Below are 23041 nucleotides of genomic sequence, written 5' to 3'. Positions count from 1 at the left end.
AGGCACAGCAACCGAGGAAGGCAAAGGCCAAGGACAACCAACACCTCCAGAAACGCTCAAAGTGACGAGTCAGATCCCAACGCACCTTTGCATCCCATCCCTCGCTCCAACCGGAGTCTGAGCGACGACAGGCGGATCAATACACAGACTTGATCACTAAGCCTCGTCTTTCTACCTCCCATATCCACTCTCCTGACATCACTACCCTCGCACACCCTCTTACAGACGTGACCACCTCGACGACAGGCACTTCAGCGAGCCTCCATTGCTGCATACACAGGACAGTCGAGACGGCGCTCCACCTGCCGCCTCTTCAGACGCGCCCATACCCCATCAGTGCTTGCCACTTCACATCCTGCATACCATGGCAGAAGTTGAGCAGGCGGATGAAGCGCCAGTCTCTACCCTTTCCACGGATCCCAACAACGATGCTGCTACCACCCCCACCTCTGCTGCAGCAACCCAAGGCACTGCCACTCCTCTAGGATCGCCTGCGCCGACCTCTACCGCTGGTACATCGCCACCCACATCTTCTACCGACGCATCACGCTATGAAGGATGTTCCGCGTCGAATTCAGCAGACAGTGCAAATGCGAAGGTATCCGGAGCACCTTCCGGGAGACCGCCTACTTTGAGCGACATTGCTGCACGGTGAGTAGCATCTTCTGCCCCGCGCACCTCCAGCACCTATCAGGTGATGAAATCTAGAAGGAGCAGGCTGGGGTGCTGATTCTTGCTGCTTCTGCTTCTCTTGCACTATCCCAGTATGAAGCTGGATGGCGCCGATGCTCCAGACTCTCCTTCGTCAAACAACCATAGCAGCCACTTAGACGGTGAGTATTGAGCTCGGCAGGGGAGGTTGCTCTCTGTTCCCGAAACAATGCTAAAAGCCTTTTCCTCGGTGCGTCTCAGTCGTAGCGCCCTTGAAAGGCAGACTTGGATTAGCTGGACGTCTGAATAGCTACTCGTCGGATACAGCATCAGGTCAGTCCGAGTCAGAGGGCGATGCAAAGCAGCCGACTCCGGTAGCCTTTGGCGTCCCCCCTTCCACAAGCAAGTCAAGCGGCCAATCGCAGCAGCAGTCGGACCTGGCGTCTACGGAGGACAAGAGTTCGCCAAATACCAGTGGCAAGGGGAAGACCCTTCCCACCTTGGAAGAGATCCGAGAGCGATTGAACAGAAAGGGACAGGCAACCACTCAGACTACCCCGGCTTCAAGCTCGGGCGTAACGTCAGCAGCAGCTAAGGTGAAGACTACAGAGGGTTCACCTGTAACCTCGCAGACGCTGAGTGGCGCTGAGAGCACGTCACAAGACCGTTACATCTCACCTAGCGGAGCTCATGGTCTCGGTGATGCATCACGCCAACCAGGCACCTCGGCAGCCCAGAAAGCAGAGGAGAAGGACGGCATGCCACCCCCAAATGCTTCTGCTATGCTTCCTCCTGCCTCTACGAAACCTCTGACAAAAGTTTCTCTAGCATCGTCGAAAGTCAATGCCACCCTCTCAGTACCTGCCACCGGACGCAGCGCTCCAGGAACGCATCCCTTGCAGCACGAGTGGACCCTCTACTTCGACTCCAAGGAAGGAGGCCCATCGTCTGTCAGCTCATCCCCACTCGGCGCAGCGACTCGTGCTGGGAACTCGCCTACGAAGGCAACGTCTCCCAGTCTTGAAAGCTCTGCAGCTCCGTCAGGCCCATCTAAAGGTGCTTCGAACTCAGAGACATGGGAAGCTGCACTCAAGAAGGTCGGAGAGTATCGCACGGTCGAATCGTTCATGAGCGTCTTCGGAACCATCAAGAGGCCTTCTACCTTGGAGCGCAATGCTAATTACCATCTGTTCAAGGACGGCATCAAGCCGATGTGGGAAGATCCCGCCAATGCCAGGGGAGGCAAGTGGGTCCTCACCTTTGATCGCAAATTATCCAACCCTGCTCTCGTAGATCGAAGCTGGATCTGGCTCGTACTTGCTCTCATCGGTGAAGAGCTGGATGCTGATGACGAAGTTACAGGAGCAGTTGTTTCCACTCGACCAAAGTTCGATCGTATCGCACTGTGGGTCCGAGGCAAGCAGGATGTCAAGCGGGTCAACGAGATCGGCCGTAAGCTCATCGACTTGCTTCAGGTGGAGTCTGAGCCCGGCGTTGCCCTGGAATTCAGCTCAAACTCTACTGGATCGCACTCACGAAGTGCACACTATGGGTCGCAGATCTTCCTTGGTTTCAGCAATGGTGCCGTACCCCCTTCCGGATCGAGCAACGATAGGCAGTCGACTTCGGCTACTGCAAGCGCCACAAGAGGCGCTTCTGCTCTCACAGCAGGTTCTCCTCCTACTCGACTGGGAAGCGGTCGGTCTGCTGCTGGCTTCGGCAGCGGCGGCTTTGGCACAGGAGGGCTGATGGGGCGGACTAATGCTTCCTCAGTCGGGGGAGGAGGCCTGCTAGGTCGCACCCAGTCTGGTACCAAGCGCTGAGCTTCGTGCTTCGTCGCGCTCATGAGCTCTTAGAAAGGGCAGGTCCCTGCATTGATCGTATCCCGGTCCACTTGTACATGTTTCTCCTCCCTCAATGTCACCTTTTGTCTACCTCGTCCATGTTGCTTGGCTGCTTGTGATTTTGGTCAACACAAACACAGGCGCGTGGCTCGACTCCCGCTCGCGCTCTTTCCGTGTGACAGTCCTGCAGCAGGGGATGATCCTCGACCTCTGTTGCTCGCTCATTGCCTTGCGTCCATATCATACATAACACTCAAGTCTGCCTGCTCACCATGGCTGAGCGACCTTCGGGCCTTCCGAGGTCATCTTTTGCACCTGCCTCTTCGTCTATTTCTGGAATTCCCAGGCAGCCCTCGACCTCGGCCACTGCATCCACATCACGCTTTGGATATCGTCCTCCGCCAGGAACCTCAATACCCGCCGCTGGCAGCACCGCAACGGGCATCGCAGCAGCGACCCCATTGGGCAAGCGGACAGCCTCTAGTACGAGCTTCAATGATGCATCCCAACCCTCAGCTGTGAAAAGACCTGCTGTCCGAGCCTCTGTAGCTGGCAAAGGCGACGTAGCTGCCACCCCACCCTCGACCGGCCCTCAATCGCCAAGCGCCTCGCAGCAGCTTTCGACCCTCAAGACCCAATATGAGTCGCGCCTGCTGCTCTCAAAACAGAGCTACGACGCTCTCGAAGACGACTACCGTGGTATCGTTGCCGAGACGGGGCGCCTGGAAAGCGAGCGGAGAAGTCTGTTGGAGGAATGGGAGCAGGCAAAGGCGGCCAGGGCGGCCGAACTGGAGTCCTGGAAGAGCGAGCGGCAGGCATGGAAGCAGAAGGAGGCAGAAATGAGGAACGCCCTCTTTGCGAAAGACGAAGAACTTCAGACGAGCAGAGACACAAGTTCAAGGGAGAGGCAGGAGAGCCAGGCCCAGCTGATGCAGATGATGACTAAAGTCAGTCGTCTTGAGGCGGAGCGAGACCAAGCGCTGGATACCGCTCACAGTGCCCAGGAGCAATGTCAAGCAGAGGTGGCTCGGCGGCAAGAGCAAGAGATGACAGTACAAGAGCTGGAACGGCGTCTCTCTAGCACGGAAAGGCAGGTGTCCGGCAGGGAGAACGAGGCGGCGATCGTTAGCCAAGAGCTCGATCGGATCTTAGCCCAATCCAAGGAGCTTGAACGCGAGGTCCTCACTCTCAGGAGCAGCAACGACCTCTTCAAGAAACAGGCGCAGGGAGCCGCCGTTCTCAAGGAGGACAATGCTGACCTCAAGCGCAAGGTAGAGGCTATGGATAATATGCGACAGCAAGTGGTGGAGTATCAAGAGCGAGCGGAGCAAGTTCAAGGCGAGCTCGAGGGTTGGAATTCCTTCCTCCTTTCATCAGGCAGCTCATCCTCAAAGATCGAGGCCCAAGTTGCAATGACTGCCTCTGATCGTGATGAGCCCATTCCTGCTTTACCCTTGGCTCCTGAGCCGCTGAGTCGCTCGTCGCTTCCCGTTTACATCGGCAGCCTGCGAGGCACGGCATCCGGTTTGATCACTCGTTGCCAAATTCTGCAAGAGAAGGTCGGAAGCTCTGGAGGCAAAGTCGATGAGCTGACAGATATCTTGCAGACGACGCAAGCCGAATTGAGACGGGCGCAGCAGTCAGAAGCAGATTGGCGCTCGAAAGAGCAAGGCTGGAAGCAGAGCCGAGAGGAGTGGCAGGACGAGATGAGGAGATATCGCGACCTGCTGCAGAGCTACGAGAACGAGTCGGGATCTGTCGTTAAAGCCCCTGATCGCGACGAAGAGATGCAAGATGGTGAAGACGAAAGCAAAGCGGCAGATATGTCCATGACACGGATCTCATCTTCGCAGCTGGAGCGCATTTCGCTTCTGGAGAAGGACTTGCAATTCCAACGTGACGAGGTCGTGCGTGTCTCTAGCGAGAAAGACGAACAGATCGCTTCGCTCAGAGCAGACTTCGCCGCTAAGGACCAAAAGCTCAGCGAGCTCGAAGCGGGTGTCCGGGAACTCCAAGCCGAGAATGCTCAGCTTGACGAGCAGCTAGGTCGCGCAGAGGAGCGACTTGGAAGAGGAGAATTTGACGTGGAGCGCTACCAGTGCCTTGTGCTGAAGGACAACCCAGTCGATCGTGATAGAGACTTGAGGAAGTCCACCATGGATGCTCTTGAAAGGGAGAATCAAGAGCTCAAGAAGAGGGTACAGGACATCGGTACTCAATTAGCTGCTCTTCAAGCTTCGGCTGAGCAAAAGCCAGCTTCGGATGAAGGACAAAGCGGTGCTGCCGCCCCGGAACATGATGGTTGGATGCCGGCGAGCGTTGTGGAGACGCTTCGCGAAGAAGTGCAAAGTCTGGAAGTCAAGGTCGCTTCCCGTGAGAAGGCAATGCTCAGGCAGAAAGAAGTGAGTACCGAGGGGCAGAAAGATACGCCTGCAGTGGGATACGCAAGTCTGACCGGCTGCTTGCTTCTCCTACAGTCATTTGGCGACCTGGCCAGAATATATCGAGCGACGATCGAGTCTCTCTTCGGTTTCAAGATGCAATTCCATGGCAATCGATTGGTCGAAGTCCACAGCATACTGAACAAGGCTGTCCGACCGGAGAACACGAGATTGCTCTTCAAGTGGAAGGCACCAGCCAAGGGCCAGAAGGGGGACGGGGAGACGGTCCTTTGTCAAGATGAAGGCAACGAGAGGACTTTGGCCAAGTTCTCGGAACATAGTGGTTACTGGCTATCGGCGGAGAGGTACAGAATGCCGTGCTTCTTGGGCGCGATGCAGATGTCGGTGTACGAGGACGTCACCATGGCTGTGAGATCCACCTGGACGGTCCCCGACGAGGGTGAAGAGGAAGAGTGAAGAGGGTGCGCTTCGGAAGTTCACTGGGTACACAGTCATGTCTGGTATGCTTCTAATAGAGCAGTGCTTTGCCGCCTTTGTAATCGACAACATGAACATCTGCTTAACACTTGAAGACGAGTGCGACGCCTTCATCCCCAGCTCCCACTAGCCTCCAACCTCCAGCTCCGTCGCTCTTGACATCTGCATCCAGCACACCATCTGTGAATCCTTCATGCTTTGCTATCGACTTTCCACTCCTAGCGTCCCATGTCCTCATTGTCCCGCTCGAGCTAGCCGTGGTGAAGAAGGGGCCCAAATTGTGTGTGACAACGGTAGTGAGGGCGCCTCCGTTCTCCTCTGCGTCTGCCTCCCCCTCGTAGTGGACACACTCCACCCGCGCCTTTTGCGTGGTGAGATCCCAGACAATGGCTTTGCCGTCCGTTGCAATGGTGACGAGGTGACCAGCACCGGCCACTTGTCCCTGCCCAAGCAAGTCGATGAAGGCGATGCCTTCGACAGACTCTCCGGCTTGATGCCCCTTGAGAGCACACACCACCGCCAGACCTCCCCCTTGATCAACGCCAGTGAGGGAAGCGATACGCGATTCACCAGAGACGGATCCTACGGCTGCAAGCTTGGCGTCGGGTGAGATAGCGAGCGAAACAAAGCCGCCATCGCAGTAGAACCTTGTATCGTGGACCGAGAGCTTGGAGAGGCCTACAGGTTGACGAGGGTCGTAGATGATAAGACTGCCGTCTGTAGAGGTGGTGAGGAGCTTCTTGCCATCTGGGGTGAATTTCCCTGCTGTCACTGCCTCTTCGTGGCCGGAGAAGACTTGCATCACCTCGCCCTTGGGCAGCTGCCACATCCAGACGGTCGCATCGCCATAGCCTGCGACGAGGACATTCCCCTTGGGATGCCATGTGATGAACTGTTATGATGAAAAAGGAGAGGATTGAGATATCTACGATGAGTATTTGACCAATATGACCGAGTCGAGGCCCCAAGCGTTACTCACCTGCACTTCATCACCTCCTTCCAGTGTCTGCACATGCTCCCACTTCTGCCATGTCTCATCGGCCTTCTTCCATACGTTGATCATGCCGTCCATGCCACCACTCGCCACCAGTGTTCCATCTGCATTCCAGCCGACCATAGTCACCGAGTCCTTGTGCTTGGGTAGCAACTGCTGCACCGGCGTCCCATCGTCTGCATTCCAGATGAACGACGTCTCGTCGAAGCCACCGGACACCGCCAGAGGAGGATTGGGGTAAGAGGGATGCAGCTTGACACTGAAGACCGACTCGCCTTTGTGCTCAAAGAAGGCAGCTACCGACGAGTCATGCACTACCATCTTTTCGTCTTCGCCCTCGCCCTGACCATCTCCCGCCTGTCCATCTTCGTCGTCGTCCGAGTCCATGGGCACGTCGCCTTCGTCGTCACCGCCATCGTGCACCTCCTCTATATCGTCGGCTGTGAGCTCGGGAAAGTCGTCTTCTCCCCCCTCGCCAGTGATGGCCTGATGGACTGGGTCACGTTCGCTCATGATGAGTGAAGATGTCGTGGGGTGTAGGAAGGGAGCGTCGTGGGATGGTGAAGAGGGTCAAGAAGGTGTAGAAGACGACTGAGCCTTGCGAATTGGAACGCAACTTTGTCCCTTGGTCCGGGAGTGGAGCAGCCAAGTCAAAATTTGGAAAGACGCGGACGCGGGCATAAGGAGAAGATCCCGAAGGAAGCAGGCAGAGTGGTGACACGGGCTTACCGCAAATGCTATGAGATTATGGTACAATGGCCAAGTTGAGATGACAATGGGAACAGACACAGACTTTCGAAGGCTCGGATCTAATGTCGAGCTCTCCATCAGTACCGCGAGAGCTGTACGCGCCCGCCCCTGCCGAACCAGTCTACAAGTTCTTGTGTGAGAGTTACTTGACACAACAAGCGGGAAGTCGTCTTTCGAGAGATGGCGTAGTCGAGCATGTCTAAGTGCAGGGGATTGGAATAGTCGGAATCGCTTTAGCATGTTGGTCATAGTGCAAAACCCGGAACAGACCTGCACTCACCTGACTCTTCGTCCGTAGCGGCGGGAAGGACATCGACCGGAAGCGGGTCATTGAGGTTCGAATCAAGGGCATAAGTGATCGTCTCAGTCGAAGTCGCAGATCCAGCGACTTGCGGTGAGAGCGAAGCTGGATTTGCCAGGTACGCATGGCATGTTGCGCATTCGCACTTGCCGCCACAAGTCGCCTCGATCTCCTCCAGACCTCCTCTTTGAGCCACGTCTTTGAGGTTCTCCCCGATCTTGGCATCGACAAAGACGACGTCGCCACTGTGTTTCCTGAAAGGAATCGAGTGAGACGCAATGACCGTAGGATTAGGGCTCACCGCCGGCTCAGGCGAGGCAGCGACTGATTGGGACGACTGAGGCGACGCCGCCCTCCGGCGGACAATCGGCTGTATCACAGCCGTCTCCACTGTCCCGCCGCCCCACTCGTCCCACACTTTGCGCATCTGCTCCTCCGTGAGACCGAGACGCCCTCTCCAGCGCGGCCAGTGGACCAGGCGTTCCCGTTGATCCGTCAGATCATGCCGCGAGGTGGAAGGAGCCAGGGCGGATCGAAGAATCAGCCTGGAAGTAAAATGTGGGCGACGTAAGCTCTTCAGGCCCAAAAGACAGCGCTAACCTCCCTTGATCCTACTCACGGAGAATCAGAGACCCTCAAATTCCCATACCAGTCTCCAGCAGGGTAGAGCAGAGCATTTGCTGCCCACTTGTGACCTCCCACATGGCTGATACCAAACACCCTGACCTTCTTGCTTCCCTCACCTAAAGTCCTCACTTCGTGTGTCCGAACTTCTTCCCTGAGCTTGTCTCGCAGCTCTGTTCCTACCACACCGCATCTGCAGTCCCTGGACCCATGCGTACAAACGTAAACATGGGATTCCTCGGTCGTCTTGGGGTAGCGCGCCGAGGGTATCGGCGCCAGCTGGATCGCCCTCTCGATTGTCGGAGTCAGATCAGCAGGCAACGTCTGAAGCGAGTAAGGTCCGATGGTGGCGTGAGTGCCATTGCCTTGATAGATCCGAATGAGGAACTCTTCCTCTTCACTGGCATCACCGGCAATGGGCCTCGCCACCTTTGAGGTCGTAACATCCCACGGTGTAAAGCGAGCTTCCTTCTGCGCTGTGACTTTCTGGTCACCGTCGGAAAATGCCACGCCCCATCCTGACAGCTGCTGCTTGGTCCGGTTGCCGAGCTCTACGAGGAGGGGGCATACAGACTCGACGGCAGCAGGCCAGGTCTCTTGAGGTCTTGGCTGGCTGTAGGGATGGATGATGAGATGGCCCTTTGGGTAAGATGGTGCAGAACATGCTAGAGGTGCGGCATCGTAAGGAGCAATCGGAACTCGACCAGCTGAATCTAGGGCTGGTCTTGGGTCAAAATGCTGATATTTGTCTATGGATATTGTTCGAGCAGAGGACGATGACGATGAGGGAGCCAATGCGCGTGTCGAATTGCTCAGCGGACGACGCTGGTGATGGGACTGTGGGATACGTCGCCATGCTGGTGCTAAGCTGTGCTGCGTCGAAGTCTCGTATAGAGTACACAGATGTCTCGTCAGCCGCTCAGGTCTGACGACAAAAGGACGCAGCATCTGGAAAGAGTCGTGGAAGATGTCGGGAAGGATACGGATAGCAAGCGGAAAGGGAACAATTCCAGTGGCGCACAAGTGTCGACGTCGCCGGGTGATGACTAAGCAGATGAATATTACATTGGCATCTACTATGCTCTAAGTCGAGGCGAAAAGCGAGGGCCATACAAGTGAAATGACAACCAAGGGTCTGACTCGTCTAGTCGAAGGCGTCGCCCCCAATGCTCTTCGCGTCTGCCATCTTCTTGAAGGCGGCCTTCTTGGCCTCGGCAGAGCCAGCGCTCTCGACTTCTTCCCTCAGCTTGCCGATCAAAGTGGGATCCTCCTCACCCAGCTTGGTGACCAGCGCATCAAGGGCAGTGAGCTGCTTCTCGATGACCTGAGCAGACGGGTTGGTACCAGCGGGCTGGAAGTAGTTGTTGGAGGTAATGGCGTCCGACAGCTTCTTCTTCTCCTTCTTCATTGCCTTCTTGGCTGCCTCCTTTGCCTTCTTGGCATCGGCACGTCCAGCCTGAAAATCACAAGATGTTCAAGAGAAAGCTTTGATCAGTCATCTGCACCATTCCCCTGCATCTCGCAAAGATCGCTTAATCGACTCACCTTGTCAGCTTCCTCTGCCTTTTTGGCCTCCTCAGCTGCCTTCTTCTCCTCTGCTTCCTTTGCCTTCTTCTCCTCCGCCAGCTGTTGAGGTGACTTGGCGTTGGGTGCTGCGCCCTGCTTGCCCTTGTTCTTCTTTGCCTCACGAGCGGCCTTCTCCTCCGCCTTGAACTTCTTAATTCGTGGGTCTAGCGAGAGAGCCCTGTCTACCAGATTGCGCAGTCGGGCATTGTCCTCCTTCTTCCTCTGGGCTCGCTCGTTGCGGTTCTTCTTCTCGGTGTAACGCTTGTCAGCACGGTCATCACTGCCCTCGTTGACCTCCTTGTCCAGGTACTCGAAGCTCCTGAAACTGTCAAAGTTGTACCAGAAGTCGTAGAAATTGTCCACGTGACTCCTGGGGCTGTCCAAGTCTCCAATCTCGGGCGTGGCACCATTCTTCTCCACGACGCTGAAACGTGACTCTCGCTCAAAGACTGGGCCCCAGACCCGGAAGAATTCCTCTGGCTTCTCTTTGCCAGAAGGAACAGCTTCGTCATCCACTCCCTCGTCGACGGAATCGAATTGACGACGCTTCTCAGGGTTGGAGAGCACCTCGTGAGCCTTGGCGACACACTTGAAGAAGGCATCGTCATTAGTCAAACCAGAAGCACCAGCCTTCTTGTCGGGGTGGTGCTTTAGAACCTTCTTGCGGTGGGCGATCTTGATCTGGTGTTGCGTAGCCTTGTATCTCAAGCTGGAGAGACCGAGAACTGCATAGTGATCTTGCGACTGCAGTGAAGAAAGAAGTGTGGGAGGAACGAGATGAGCTGCCCGAGTTGCTTCCATCGCCGGGGTACGGACGACACACTCACCTTCCATTGCTTTGGGTCTCGGTCGAGGAGCTCTGCGCTCTCTGGCTCCTCTCCGATGTCATTGTCGAGCTCATCTACGTCTACGTTGGCATCTCTGAGTGCCTGCAGCCGGGCCTCCTCTTGAGCATCATCAGCAGCGAAGTCTAGCTGCTGGAGCTGCCTTCGTGCGTGGGCGATGTAGGAGGGTCCGGCAGGGAGAAGAGTAGCGGAGGAGAGCTTGGAGATGGAAGAGGTGGACCCTGCCTTGAAGGACGAGGGCGCTGCTGGGAGCTCAAAGGGCAGGTCGATGACTGCAGCCATGATGTATTGATGAGTAGGGGGATATTGGTGAGTGGTGAGTAGCGGGAAGAACGTCGAGAGCTGCGTGGCTTTGGGTGCGGGCCTTTGATCCTCCAGGAAACAATTTCTGTCAAGGGGCAGCGCGCGCATCGCCTCGCCTCGCACGGAACGCACAACGGCGGGAAGAGGGACACTTCTCACCTCGAGGGGGAACCAACACCTCCCATCCCCTCGCATACCACAGCATACAGCAAAGATGATTGACCTCGTACGTGAGTAGACGCTAGATTCAGGCTGACCCTGTGTACAATCTCAGAGGTCCGACGGCTTAGTATCCCTTATTTCTCCACATCATGCCAGTGCTACAAGAAGACAAGGGAGGTGACCCAAAGGTGGTTCGTGACTCGCAGGCCAAGCGAGGTGCACCACCCGAGATCGTAGACCAAGTCTTGGAGATGTACAAGGACTGGACCCGCGCCGACTTTGAGCTCAACGGCCTAGCAAAGGAGATCAATGCCGTACAAAAGGAGATCACTGCGAAGAAGAGGGCAAAGGAGAGCGCTGACGAAGAGCTGGAGAAGAAGAAGGACCTTGACAAGAAGGCGGCGGATCTGCGGCCAGTGGTGGCCGAAAAGGAGAGGGCAATGAGGGCAAAGGCAGCGACCATCGGCAACATCGTCGGTCCAAAGGTCCCTTTGAGTCAGACGGAAGATGACAATGCTGTCATCAAGACATGGCATCCCGAAGGTCCCAATGGACAGGTAGAGAAGAAGACTGATATCCTCTCCCACCACGAGGTCATGATGCGGCTGTCAGTCTTCGATCAGGATCGAGGTGTGAAGGTTGCTGGACACCGAGGTTTCTTCCTGACCGGGGACGGTGTGGATCTCAACCAAGCTCTCATCAACTACGGTCTCGACTTCTTGAAGAAGAAGAGCTACACAAAGATCATGACACCCTTTATGATGAGGAAGGATGTGATGAGCAAGACAGCACAGCTAGACCAGTTCGACGAAGAGCTGTACAAGGTAAGCCGCATCCTGTCCTTGTCTTTCACCGCTCTCTTGCGACAGCTCACCAACGATGTCTTCGCTCCCGCTTCCAATTCCTTCTGCGCTTCAGGTCAGCGGCGACGAAGACGACAAGTATCTCATCGCTACCTCGGAACAACCCATCTCTGCTTTCCACTCTGATGAATGGTTCGACAAGCCCTCTGAGCAGCTACCCATCCGCTACGCCGGCTACTCTACCTGCTTCCGGAAAGAAGCTGGTTCGCACGGCAAGGAAACGTGGGGCATCTTCCGAGTTCACCAGTTCGAGAAGGTCGAGCAATTTGTCATCACCGACCCTGCCTCTTCTTGGGACGAGCTGGATAGGATGATTGGCAACTCCGAGGAGTTCTACCAGAGCCTCCAGCTGCCTTACAGGGTCGTAGCGATCGTGTCCGGAGCCTTGAACAACGCTGCTGCCATGAAATATGATCTAGAGGCTTGGTTTCCCTACCAGGGCGAGTACAAGGAGCTTGTCTCTTGCTCGAACTGCACCGACTACCGTGAGTACCTCGCCGATGAGTCGATTATACGACAGTCTGTACTGACGTTCGATAATATTTGGTCCTCTCAGAGAGTCGAAGGCTCGAGGTGCGGTGCGGAGTCAAGAAGCAGGGAGACACCAAGAAGACATATGTTCACATGCTGAAGTGAGTAGGCGGAAATGTTTTGCTTTGGCGGCCATAGCTGACGTCAGTCACCTTCAATGCTTCTGTTGCCCTTCGCAGCGGTACCCTGACTGCTACTGAACGAGCTCTGTGCTGTATCGTGGAGAACTGGCAGACACCAGAGGGTCTCAAGATCCCTCCTCCTCTGCAGCCTTACATGCAAGGCAGGGATTTCCTTCCCTGGGTCAGGGAGCTTCCCAAGGGCACTACGAGCTCGCAAAAGAAGAAGTGAAGCAGGACGGCAATCTTGTCTGCTGTGCATGTCGCGGATGTAGAGATTCCGAAGTGGCCAGACATGCATGGCCAGGTCGTGAGCTAATGAGCCAGAGCAGGCCATAGACAGTCGAAAATGCATTGCTTGACAGCATATACAACGAGCGGTGTGAGACGGTCGGGCTGAGCGTCGCACGGGCGGTCAGATGGATAATGAGCGAGCATGAGCGATGGAACAGGATTGCTAATTCTAGTGCATTAAGTTACATATGATTCTATTTGCTTGCGCGGACGTCAGCTGCGCGTGTGTCAGCGCCCGGTGTAGGGGCTGACAGGTGGACTAAATGGCTGTAAATTCCGTTGTGTTTCGGCGACGATTTACCCGACTTTTGTGGCCGCGAATAGTGAGGGCGAACGAACCAGTCCGACTTCTTTGTCTTCTCATGGAAAATCTCCTCAGCAATATTTGAACCTTCGTCACCACTACTGTCCGCGAGGTCGATGGCATCGTCCTTGCTCTGTCCGCTTCCAGCCGTGCTCTTTTCTTTCTTCTTGCCTGCGGCGGCTGATGGACGAGTGTGCTCAGGACCCACGAAAGCTGATATTGCCATATCGTCCTCACAATGGTGTGCCTTGTGGGATCGACTCGATACCCTTCTGATACCGGTCTGCTCGGCGCCTGACTGCGAAGTCAGGGAGCACAACTTTCCTAAAATTTCCAATGCGACAAAAGCATCACTAGCAGCGTAATCTATTTGTTGCTTCGAAAGCGGACCCTCCCAGTCACTGGTCCGTACCGGACCCTTGACCAACCTGCGGTCGAGATAGATCCGGCACAGTGTAGACAGACCAATGAGGCCATTGTTGCTGCTCCAACGCTCCGCATCGACCGACTTTGCCAGTGAGCCCAGCTCTAAGATGCCCTGTGCTGTCACCTTGAAATCCCTCTGTAGTCTTCTGCAGTCTGCCACCACGGCGACGCCAGTCTTAATTGTGCCAGGGTCTTGCAAGAGCTCGACGAGGCGGCGGGGCAGGTTCTTCATACGACGACATTGAATGATGACGATTAGGGTCGGGCTGCAGATCTGCAGCAAAGCAGTCTTGCTAATCACACCCGAGCCAAAATTGACTTTCCACTCTGCATCCAAGCCCAGTGGCGTGCCCAGTGGTATGCATTGTAAGAGGTCATCCGCTTCCTCGACATGTGAGGTGACGGCTAGAGCAGGCTTTGCAGTAGGTGCCGAATAGAATGCAGGCGGAAGCAACCGTCCAGAAATGTGCGGACAAGGGATGGACCAGCCACCAACCGGCGTTGAGTAAGAATAGGCCTCAAGATTAGCTTCTAGAATGTCCGCTTCGATGTCCCTCTGCATACGAAGACGCGGAGTCGTTCTTCTCAGCGGCTTGCCATCGCGTGTAGGGGGACGTGAGACCTTCTTGCCTCTGGAGACGGCAGGGCTCTTCTTGTTTGCAGAATCAAGAGGATAGCGCAATTTCTCAGTGGTCTTGCCCGAGTGCGCATTGGATGTAGGTGATACGCCGTTGACTATCGCCTCGAATGCACGCGTTTCGATTGAGGGTTCCTTTGTGACAGGAGGTGCTGTCGCAGGCTGAGATTCTTTACTAACACGAGAAGGTGGCCGAAGAGTAGTGGGTGGTCGTGTCTTTTGCACTGCCGGTCTACGATCTTGTACGCCTGCTGCGGGCGAAGTAGCACCCTTGCTTCTTTGCCGATTCCGCGTGTCGGCCTTCATGTAGGGTGGCTTGACCATTGGCCGCCTTGGCGGCACACTGAGATTCGCCTGAGAGTCTGATCGTGCCTGCAAGACTGACGCTTGTTCTGCCATCTCTTGTGCAAATGCCTCCCTGAGCACTTGCCACGGTGCTTGAGCCGACGCGTACTTTACGTTAGCTGAACTCCCACTGCTATCAGAGCTCTTCAGTGACGTCTCAGGAACCGCTTTGGCAACGTGATCGTCAGGCTCAGTACGTTTCTCTAGATCCTTGATCTCGGTAAGTTGCGTGGACCCTCGAGGAGATAGATTGATAGTCTGTGTGGCCGCCCGAGCAGATGGCTTCGCTACCGGCTGCGTTGCTCGGTGCGAGGAGAGTTGTTCTCCCTTCTTCTTGACCTCTGGCTTCTTGGCTTTGCCGCCTGTCTTAGCGGCCAAGGGCCGCCGATCAAAGGAGCCAGAGAGTGACGATGCGCCTGCAAGGTTGTCTTTGGGTCGTGCAGGGGCAGTCGCACAGGTGCTATGCGGAAGCTTGGGTCCAAAGGAAGCAGAGGGATCGTGGACGAGCCTCACAGTGAGAGGGGCGTATAGCGTGGGCCGGATTGTGTGACGTGCGATGTTAAGCATCGCCCCATGCTGTTGACTTCTCGAGAGGCAGCCCAACAGTCAACGTTTACCGAACATCCCAGAGAGTAAGGGCGATACAGTCGCTGCGGGAAGTGAATGAATTGTAGAGGCTGTGTGGTTGTGAGTAGCCCCCTCCCTGCTTGGCTTGCGAGATGATGCTGCTGACGGACATCGGAACGGAGCCCCGATGGCTGATCCGCCCCCCGCCTTGTCTGCCCCGAAAAATGATGCCTTGCCCGTGCCCTGCTTGCAGGCCCTCCTCCTCCTCCTCCTCCTCCTTGATCATCACACCAGCCCTACATAACACCAGCACCTGCAGTCTTTGATTCGCAACAGAGGTCGCATCAGTAGCGTAGAGCTCTTCTCGCTCTGTCCGTGAGACTCCCGCCTCGTCCTGGCTTCGTGTCCCTGTGTGGGCACATCCGCGCCACCACCCACTACCCCCTCGTCACACCGAGCGCAGGGCCTGCAGCTACTCCTACCCTACACCACGAGCACGTAAAGCCTCGAATCAAGAAGACAAGCATTCCCTTTGCGAAGGCGACAGGTCCCGCACCCCTCTCTTCAGTTTGTAAGGGTCAAGACATCGCCCACTGAGTAGCGATCTGACCCGCTTCACTCTTAATCAACTGTCTCTCTCTCTCTCGCGACGTGTGGCACAAGTCCAAAGCTCGACCTTTGGCACATGAATTCACGCAATTACATCCCGACGGCGAGGGATCGGGAGATCAAAGCTGGCGAGCTCATCTCGGACTCTGAGACCGAGTCTAACCTCTCAAGACCACCTACGCCAGAGCGTCATCAATACCCAAAACACCGGCTTGGCGGGCTGCAAAGCAAGGATGGTCATGCCCTCAGACACGAGCCCACCGAAGAAGAGCATCTCAGCGGCGGTCGGCTACAAATGGTGCGGGAGCCGAGCCCATATGATAACGGCATGGCCGTCCCTCATCCTCCCGCTCGATCCGTGAGCCAAGATGCTGGGGGTGCACCAATGGGAAATACACTTGCCTCCACCAGAGACACCGCCTTGGGGGCGGCACATCCACGTACATCTTCACGTGCCTCTTCTCCTCCTCCGCAAGCAATGTCGCCGCCTCCAAAAGTCGCTCCGACGACTCAGATGAGCAGCAACAATGGCAAAAGTACTGGAAGCTTTGGATCCTCCACAGTGGTCGCGAATGCTTCGAGCTCGTCTCTTGCCACGCTCAAAGCTCCCACAGCCGAATTGGACAGCTCGTCGCAGGCACTTGCTGCCCCTTCATCAACACAACCGTCGCACCCGTTGCATCAAGTACCCGCGGAAAAGGCCGAGAGGGATCGTGATGGCGGCAGGGGTATGCTGCGCAGGATGCTATCCGGTGGCAATCACGACAAAGACAAAGGCGCAGCTGGTAATCACTCTCCTTCGCGCTCTCCTCACCTAAGGACTGCATCAGCCTACGGTCCAGGCGGAGGAGCAAGGTCTCCTTCCTCGTCCAACGCGAGTCCCCCAGGTACTCCGAAGCATGAGCATGTTGGTGGCCCCGACGGGGCCAGCTTGATGCATGCTGTACAGTCGATGAATCTGGGCAACGGTAGCAATGGCGGACACTCTCCAGGTGGCAGCCAACCTTTGAGTCGCAACCAGTCCTTCAAGCGGAAAGACAAAGGCCAGAGTGACGCCGTAATGACAAGCAGCGGGCAGGCTCCTCCTCAAGAGGGGAGCAATAGGCTTACCGCTGCTGCACTTCGTGACATGGAGTCAAAGCATGTCACGACTTCATCGAAGACCAAGGACAAGGACGCGCGTTCAACAGCCTCTTCGACTCTGCGGGACATGATCGCGGGACTTGGAGGCTCTGGGGCCGGGAAAATGGTGCGGCGAGGCTCCAATGTATCTCATGGCAATCGGTCCGACAAGTCCGGGTCAGAGAGAGGCGGTGATGGCAAGTCACAAGCGGGCAAGAGTGCTGCAGGCAGCGAGAACACCACGAGCCTACTGAAAAAGTATGGTGTGTGCGAAAAGGCGGCCATCGGCAAGGGTGCTACAGCCGTCGTACGACTTGCTCACAAATGGGATCGGAGTACAGAAAAGCTGTACGCGGTGAAAGAGTTCCGGAAACGTCGCAAGAATGAATCGGAAAAGGAATACGTCAAGAAGCTCACTTCGGAGTTCTGCATCTCTTCTACTTTGCACCACATCAACATTGTAGAGACCGTGGATCTCGTCCAGGACGAGAACAAGCACTGGTGTGAGGTCATGGAATACTGTCCCGGAGGTGATCTGTATGCTGCCATCAAGCGAGGCGGCATGAGTCAAGGCGAAGTTGAGTGCTGCTTCAAGCAAGTGCTGAACGGCATTGCTTACCTCCACTCGATGGGAGTAGCACATCGCGATATCAAACCGGAGAACCTCCTTCTTGATGCCGTCGGCCACGTCAAGATCACCGATTTTGGTGTTTCCGACGTCTTTCGGATGTGTTGGGAGAAATCGACCCACTACTCAAAAGGTTTATGCGGATCCGAACCCTACATCGCGCCGGAACAATTCGAATGCAAGGAGTACGACGCAAGACTCGTCGACGTCTGGGCGGCTGCGGTTGTCTTTTATTGCATGCAGTTCCAAGAGCTGCCGTGGCGGGTAGCTCGTATGTCGGATCCCACCTTCAAGGAGTTTGTGCACTCGTACCACGGCTCCCCAGCGCCGTCTCCCCTGTCCAACCTTAGCCCCAGGGAGTGTCGACCTCTGCTCAAGAAGATGCTCTGCCCGGATCCCAAGGGGCGGTGGGGTATGGATGAGATTCTCAAGGATCCGTGGTTGACAAGCGTCACACTCTGCGAAAATGGAGTCGCTCCGAATCACAAGCATAACATCGTGACGGCAACGATCGCATCGACATCGTGAATCAATGAGGATTTTTGAGATTGTCCAGAGTGGGCTGCCATATGGGCGCAGTCAGACGGGGAAGAGTTCCGTAGCGTGTTGTAATGAGCTTGGTGTCGTTCCTCTGATATAATCTCACACATGTTGCGCTCTGTGTATGGTCGTGACCGCGCCTGTTTCCAAGCGAGAGTGTGTGATTGCGTGAATGCTGCCCGCCTCGGTCCCGTCTTTGCCGTTGGCCATCCCTTGGCCAACCGGAACGGAGCGGGCGTGGCGCGTCAACACATTCCCTTCCGGCTGCAGCCGGGATCCCGGCTCTTCGCGCGATGAGTAATCCAGCCTCACCCACGCCTGCCGCCCTGCCGCCCCCCCCCGCGATGCCACCCATTTCACTTCATCAGCCACACCATCCATCACATCGTTCGTATTCATTGCTCACTGTACCGTCCCTACCACTCCATTCGTCTTTGTCCCACCGTGCACACTGCCTCCAACAAAGTCGAACGCAATGTCGTTTATGAACGCCGCTCCCCTGCGTAGGGCTGTTGCTGGACCTTCGTCTCTGGCCACCGCTGTCTCAAGGCGGGGGTTGGCCACCACGGCCCCTCGCGCCTTTGCCACTCCTGCCCAGGAGCCACCTGCTCAGGCGTCTGGCAAGTCGAAGCCCTCCCACATCAAGGAGTTCAAGATCTATCGATGGGTGAGTTACAGGCTGACCAGCAATGGCGACTCTCATTATGCGATGAGAACCAGTCGCTGACCCGTATCCCTGACCACTACACACTGCCTGTAGGACCCTGACCACCCAACGGAGAAGCCTCGAATGCAGAGCTACAATCTGGATTTGAATCAGACTGGACCCATGGTGCTCGATGCGCTGATCAAGATCAAGAATGAGGTCGACCCAACATTGACCTTCCGTCGCTCGTGCCGAGAAGGAATCTGTGGATCCTGTGCCATGAACATTGACGGCATCAACACTCTGGCCTGTCTTTGCCGCATCGAACGGGCGGGCGACACCAAGATCTACCCTCTGCCACACATGTACATCGTCAAGGACCTGATTCCCGATCTCACACAATTCTACAAGCAGTACCGTAGCATCGAGCCCTTCCTCAAGGCTGACAAGACACCTGCCGAGGGGGAGCATTTGCAGTCACCTGAAGAGCGCAGGAGGCTTGATGGTCTGTACGAGTGCATCCTTTGCGCCTGCTGTTCAACATCATGCCCTTCGTACTGGTGGAACCAGGACGAGTATCTCGGACCTGCCGTTCTCATGCAGGCATACCGCTGGATGGCAGACTCCAGGGATAGCCATGGCGACGAGAGGAGGCAGAAGCTGGAGAACACCTTTTCGCTGTATAGGTGCCACACTATCTTCAACTGTAGCCGAACGTGCCCCAAGGGCCTGAACCCTGCCAAGGCCATTTCTCAGATCAAGCAAGATATGGCCTTCGGCCCTCCCTCCAAGGATGCTGACCGCCCAGTCATCCAGGACTGATGGAGGCGAGCTGTTACCAGCAGGTCTTTCGTGTAGTGCCTTTCACCTTGTGCCCTGTTTCGATACTTTCTTTACCAATGTAAAACTGTTTTCATCCAACATGTCCCTTATCTCCTGTCTGGTTGCTTTGTCTCGTCCTACAAGCCGTACATGACGCTGCAAGAAGCGGGCCGTCACACCAGCGGTCCGAACTGTCCCAGTGGGTCTTCAGCAACGATCAAAAGCCCTCGCCCAAGGTCGCGTTGCCGGCTTCGGATGACATGCTTCTGACATTGCTCTAGCTCTACCCAAAGTCTCGAGTATCGACAAAGCTGCCGAGCTCCTGGGTGCCAGATGAGTCTGGTTCAACACTCGTCATTGCGCTGCACACAGGTGTTCGCATGTTGTCGCAGGGCCGCTCAGGCGGCGGCAATGTGCAGCTTCAAAGGGCATTGAGCTTGGCGTAATCGCGCTGGCGCCTTCCTACGGACGGAAGTGACAAAGTCCAGCGCCTCAGTCGTGTGCAGAACCAATAGTCATCGCATCCTTCCGTGTAGCCTCAATGCTAGACAGGCCGATGCGATAAGAATGACTGACAATGTGATACTAGCAATGTGATACTGACGTCGTCAGTGAAACCCTACAGTACAAAGAGATGTTGAGGCGTGTTTGCAGTTGGTGAACAGACTGGTTGGAGATTGTCACTCTTCTCGGGTGTTCATACAGCTCTTGCTGGCCTGATAAGCTCCTCCCCATCTATCTGGCTGACATCCCTCAGTTTCACCAGCGTTTCCGAATTGCAGTCTAGGACGATCTGCTCTGGGCATTGTGCTTGGCCGCTCTCTGAACGGAACTCGTGCCCGCCGCAGCTTCACTTCGTGGTATCATGGCTTGTGCCATCACTTACCTGTAAACGCGTGAACAACAAGAGAGCAGCAACGTCAAGGTTTTGAAGGTTGATCTATCGTATCCAATAAATGAGGCCGGTGACCAGAGCAGCATAATGCGGTATAAGGCTTCACCCAAAAAGAATGGGCTGTCCCGTTGAGGGACAGCCGTAGATGCCTCAGACAAGTTGGAACAGGGCGCACTTGACGTCAGGCAACGACGTCGTCGTACATTACGCTCAGTCCGTGCGCTGCGGCTTGTCTGAGGCGAAAAGACTGCTCTGAAGTAATGCCCTCGGCGAAGAATATCACTGGTGTCGAGAGCTGCATAACTCATGAAAGAAACTTTGCGTGCATGCAGTCAGTCATCACAATTGCTCGATGATACCGTCTCCACGGCGACAATTCCAGCGATTACGTAGAAGTCTTGTGTGTGCCCTCAGTGTGCCTACTGGAAGCATCGTCTGGTCCGCTAGGGTCTTGCGATTGGCACTCGCCTAGCTGCGCACACCGATAACGATGGTTTATGGAGCTGCTCTTGCTGATGGGAAGCTTTGCCCGGTGTGGGTTGGAATCGTCATCAGGTCAAGCAGACGCAGGGTTTCAGTCGCCCCTTATGCAGCAACGCCAACTCAATCTAATAGATCAGAGTGAAGAACAGCTATGCACGACAGCCGATCTCTTGCTCGGACTCTTGATGAGGTCCGATCAATGGCAAGCGCACTGCATGAGCACAAGTAAGAGCGCAAACTCCGTCACGACAGCACTGCAGAGCACCGTCAAGCGACAGGCCTTGGCAGCTCCGAACAAGGCGACCGAGCTGATGCCAGGCAAGCAGAAGCGTGACTAAGCGCGACAACAATATGTACAGTAGGTACCATGAGACATCGCGCTATTGTAGGTGGGTAGACGGCAACCTCTCACGGCGCATGTAAGCCGCAAGAGTTGAGAACATAACGCACTCGTCGCGTACAAGCTCTTCATGTACTGTAACAACGGACGCTAGACCAGGTTGAGGACGTGCGACAGGTCTGCGTCGGTTGAGGTCGACGTTCGCAGCTGACTGCGGGCGGGTGCCTTGGGCGTTGCAGGCGGCAGTGATTCACAAATGATCGGATTGAGGGACGAGAGCTCCCGCCAGCTTGCTTCGACAGTTCACACTGCGTCTCGTGACCTGGTTGCGACGCCAGAGAGGGGTCACCAACCCCTTTCGACTCTCAACGATGGCAACCAGCCTTGAAGAGCCTGAGACGCCTGATATCGACGTACAGGCAACCACCAGCTTCGCCTCTCGTCGTCATACTGTACGAGATGAGAGAGCGGATACAGACGTAAAGTACGTTACAGTCTCTGGCGGCCATATCAACACCCACAGTCCGGCGCATTCGTGCACCAGCTGTAATTGCGAGTCGCTGCCCGCACATACTGCCGACATTGAATGGCGTCACATTGTAAATATGACAGATCGCTCCCATTGTATCCATACCTTGACCTGAGCATTGTGCCTGCTTGTACTCCCGGCTGTTCCGACGTCACGCAAAGCTGTTTGCACTCGCTGCTCAGTGCAACGTGACTGCGTGTCAGACATGTTCTACAACAGCATCCCTGGTCGAAGCTACAGTATGAACGGCTGAAGTGAGCGACATAGCTCAGTATTATGTTGCGACACCGTCATGGTATTCGGTACGACAGTAGCATGCAAGCAACAACCGCCTGGTCGATCTCTCTATCGCTGCAACACCAGATCAGTCCACTGTGCTGTAGAAGTGTGTACATTACAATACACTACGTCTGTGAATCATGAGCTGACCGATGACCACCTGAGATCTCTTGCACACTTATGACCGCACCTATTGTCTCTACTGGCACAGTCGCCTTTTCCACCCACACTCCACAGTAGAAAATGTCTAGTACTGAGTAACTGCACCGTACCGTGCGTACGTCGACCGAGTACCAATGTACTTTATATACTGTAGTAAGACCAAACAGCGCACTGTGCTGGGAAGAGTTGTAGACGCATATTGAAGAACACATGCGACATACTAATACTGTACATTTGACCATTATTACAGTATTGTACCGAGTGGTGGCGAAAAGCTGCTGGAGTCAACACGACAACAGCAGCAGAGATTGAGCTGCGAGCATCACGGTGACGCAGGCCACCGCTACGATAAAGTACCGTAGATTACCTCAATGACTACAGTACGATACTGTACAGCACATATCCACGACAGTAGCCACGCTGGCTGTTGTACAGCACGTTCCCAACGTCAAGCGCGCTTTATGCTCCATAACTCTCGACGTCTGCAGTGACAGCTGCCAATGTCACAGCTCTGGTGGGTGGGTTTGCAAGTACGCCGCGCGCGCTCTCTCTTTACGCGGATCGAATTTGAGCATGATACGATACTGTACAGTACCGTAGCGTACCATGAGCGCAGTGAGATCTTCTACAGTATCAGCGAAGAAATGGAAGAAAAGGACACAAAGAGTAGACTTCGACAAAGTTTCGCTGAGATACAGTACTGTACTGCACCTACAACACTGTACATCATGAGCACAGCACCACCTGAAACAGGTAAAAGACGAGCAAAAGCGGTCGCATTTCGAAAATCTGCTTCCCCGGGTCTAGCCAGCTCCGAAGACCTATAGTACACCAACGACCCAAATGAGCGTGCTCAAAGCAGCTCTTGCCGTCAGTTGCTTCTAGCAATCTGCAATTGCATCGTGTTAGAAGCACTGAACATACAGCTGCAGACATCCAAACAATTCGGCAACATGCAAATTTGACTTTGGCCACAGAGAC

The 23041-nt window shown here is 55.4% G+C and overlaps 9 protein-coding genes across 9 annotated transcripts; 5 read left to right on the top strand and 4 right to left on the bottom strand.

Annotated features, from left to right (window-relative positions):
* Positions 1–95: 95 nt before the first annotated feature.
* BCV69DRAFT_280736 (translation initiation factor eIF4e) lies at positions 96–2596 on the top strand. Its single transcript, XM_025491715.1, has 3 exons — positions 96–651; positions 766–833; positions 913–2596. Exons 1-3 carry the CDS (start codon positions 365–367, stop codon positions 2472–2474), a joined length of 1917 nt encoding a protein of 638 aa, XP_025350281.1. The 5' UTR covers positions 96–364; the 3' UTR covers positions 2475–2596.
* Positions 2597–2767: 171 nt separating this feature from the next.
* BCV69DRAFT_297073 (hypothetical protein) lies at positions 2768–5353 on the top strand (the record flags this gene model as incomplete). Its single annotated transcript, XM_025494076.1, has 2 exons — positions 2768–4897; positions 4973–5353. 2 exons carry the CDS (start codon positions 2768–2770, stop codon positions 5351–5353), a joined length of 2511 nt encoding a protein of 836 aa, XP_025350280.1.
* A 103-nt stretch (positions 5354–5456) lies between these two features.
* On the bottom strand, positions 5457–6755 carry BCV69DRAFT_245478 (WD40 repeat-like protein; the record flags this gene model as incomplete). The annotated part of the gene is made up of 2 exons (XM_025490154.1): positions 5457–6266; positions 6354–6755. The coding sequence occupies 2 exons, from the start codon at positions 6753–6755 to the stop codon at positions 5457–5459; spliced, it is 1212 nt and encodes a 403-aa protein (XP_025350279.1).
* A 326-nt stretch (positions 6756–7081) lies between these two features.
* BCV69DRAFT_310604 (hypothetical protein) lies at positions 7082–9022 on the bottom strand. Its single transcript, XM_025494805.1, has 3 exons — positions 8039–9022; positions 7399–7964; positions 7082–7317 (listed from the first exon to the last, which is right to left on the bottom strand). Exons 1-3 carry the CDS (start codon positions 8989–8991, stop codon positions 7196–7198), a joined length of 1641 nt encoding a protein of 546 aa, XP_025350278.1. The 5' UTR covers positions 8992–9022; the 3' UTR covers positions 7082–7195.
* A 64-nt stretch (positions 9023–9086) lies between these two features.
* On the bottom strand, positions 9087–10901 carry BCV69DRAFT_280733 (DnaJ-domain-containing protein). Its single transcript, XM_025491714.1, has 3 exons — positions 10437–10901; positions 9589–10353; positions 9087–9499 (listed from the first exon to the last, which is right to left on the bottom strand). The coding sequence occupies exons 1-3, from the start codon at positions 10734–10736 to the stop codon at positions 9188–9190; spliced, it is 1377 nt and encodes a 458-aa protein (XP_025350277.1). The 5' UTR covers positions 10737–10901; the 3' UTR covers positions 9087–9187.
* A 62-nt stretch (positions 10902–10963) lies between these two features.
* Positions 10964–13115, top strand: BCV69DRAFT_280732 (serine-tRNA ligase). Its single transcript, XM_025491713.1, has 5 exons — positions 10964–10987; positions 11076–11743; positions 11838–12267; positions 12339–12414; positions 12493–13115. The coding sequence occupies exons 1-5, from the start codon at positions 10972–10974 to the stop codon at positions 12662–12664; spliced, it is 1362 nt and encodes a 453-aa protein (XP_025350276.1). The 5' UTR covers positions 10964–10971; the 3' UTR covers positions 12665–13115.
* A 210-nt stretch (positions 13116–13325) lies between these two features.
* On the bottom strand, positions 13326–13871 carry BCV69DRAFT_236336 (ribonuclease H-like protein; the record flags this gene model as incomplete). The annotated part of the gene is made up of 1 exon (XM_025489918.1): positions 13326–13871. A coding segment is annotated over one exon (546 nt), but the record flags the coding sequence as incomplete, so codon positions are not given.
* Positions 13872–15262: 1391 nt separating this feature from the next.
* BCV69DRAFT_280730 (Pkinase-domain-containing protein) lies at positions 15263–18025 on the top strand. Its single transcript, XM_025491712.1, has one exon. The coding sequence runs from the start codon at positions 15691–15693 to the stop codon at positions 17890–17892; it is 2202 nt and encodes a 733-aa protein (XP_025350274.1). The 5' UTR covers positions 15263–15690; the 3' UTR covers positions 17893–18025.
* Positions 18026–18326: 301 nt separating this feature from the next.
* On the top strand, positions 18327–19372 carry BCV69DRAFT_310599 (iron-sulphar subunit protein of succinate dehydrogenase; the record flags this gene model as incomplete). The annotated part of the gene is made up of 2 exons (XM_025494804.1): positions 18327–18571; positions 18665–19372. The coding sequence occupies exons 1-2, from the start codon at positions 18380–18382 to the stop codon at positions 19370–19372; spliced, it is 900 nt and encodes a 299-aa protein (XP_025350273.1). The 5' UTR covers positions 18327–18379.
* Positions 19373–23041: the final 3669 nt, after the last annotated feature.

Source organism: Pseudomicrostroma glucosiphilum, assembly GCF_003144135.1.
Source record: "Pseudomicrostroma glucosiphilum strain MCA 4718 unplaced genomic scaffold BCV69scaffold_2, whole genome shotgun sequence".
NCBI lineage: Eukaryota > Fungi > Basidiomycota > Exobasidiomycetes > Microstromatales > Microstromataceae > Microstroma > Microstroma glucosiphilum.
This window is presented reverse-complemented; position numbering and strand designations above follow the sequence as displayed.

What these genes read in the sequence shown, in the direction of transcription:
- BCV69DRAFT_310604 (XM_025494805.1), bottom strand. Translation starts at nt 8,991, where the DNA reads ATGCTGCGTCCTTTTGTCGTCAGACCTGAGCGGCTGACGAGACATCTG. An exon ending in TTGAGGGTCTCTGATTCTCC is followed by an intron (nt 7,965 to 8,038) that starts GTGAGTAGGATC and finishes TTTTACTTCCAG; the next exon opens with GCTGATTCTTCGATCCGCCC. An exon ending in CGCTACGGACGAAGAGTCAG is followed by an intron (nt 7,318 to 7,398) that starts GTGAGTGCAGGT and finishes CCCTGCACTTAG; the next exon opens with ACATGCTCGACTACGCCATC.
- BCV69DRAFT_280732 (XM_025491713.1), top strand. An exon ending in TCGACGAAGAGCTGTACAAG is followed by an intron (nt 11,744 to 11,837) that starts GTAAGCCGCATC and finishes TCTGCGCTTCAG; the next exon opens with GTCAGCGGCGACGAAGACGA. An exon ending in ACATATGTTCACATGCTGAA is followed by an intron (nt 12,415 to 12,492) that starts GTGAGTAGGCGG and finishes TGCCCTTCGCAG; the next exon opens with CGGTACCCTGACTGCTACTG.
- BCV69DRAFT_280730 (XM_025491712.1), top strand. Translation starts at nt 15,691, where the DNA reads ATGAATTCACGCAATTACATCCCGACGGCGAGGGATCGGGAGATCAAA.
- BCV69DRAFT_280736 (XM_025491715.1), top strand. Translation starts at nt 365, where the DNA reads ATGGCAGAAGTTGAGCAGGCGGATGAAGCGCCAGTCTCTACCCTTTCC. An exon ending in TTGAGCGACATTGCTGCACG is followed by an intron (nt 652 to 765) that starts GTGAGTAGCATC and finishes GCACTATCCCAG; the next exon opens with TATGAAGCTGGATGGCGCCG. An exon ending in CCATAGCAGCCACTTAGACG is followed by an intron (nt 834 to 912) that starts GTGAGTATTGAG and finishes GGTGCGTCTCAG; the next exon opens with TCGTAGCGCCCTTGAAAGGC.
- BCV69DRAFT_280733 (XM_025491714.1), bottom strand. Translation starts at nt 10,736, where the DNA reads ATGGCTGCAGTCATCGACCTGCCCTTTGAGCTCCCAGCAGCGCCCTCG. An exon ending in GAGACCCAAAGCAATGGAAG is followed by an intron (nt 10,354 to 10,436) that starts GTGAGTGTGTCG and finishes TCTTCACTGCAG; the next exon opens with TCGCAAGATCACTATGCAGT. An exon ending in AGGCAGAGGAAGCTGACAAG is followed by an intron (nt 9,500 to 9,588) that starts GTGAGTCGATTA and finishes TGTGATTTTCAG; the next exon opens with GCTGGACGTGCCGATGCCAA.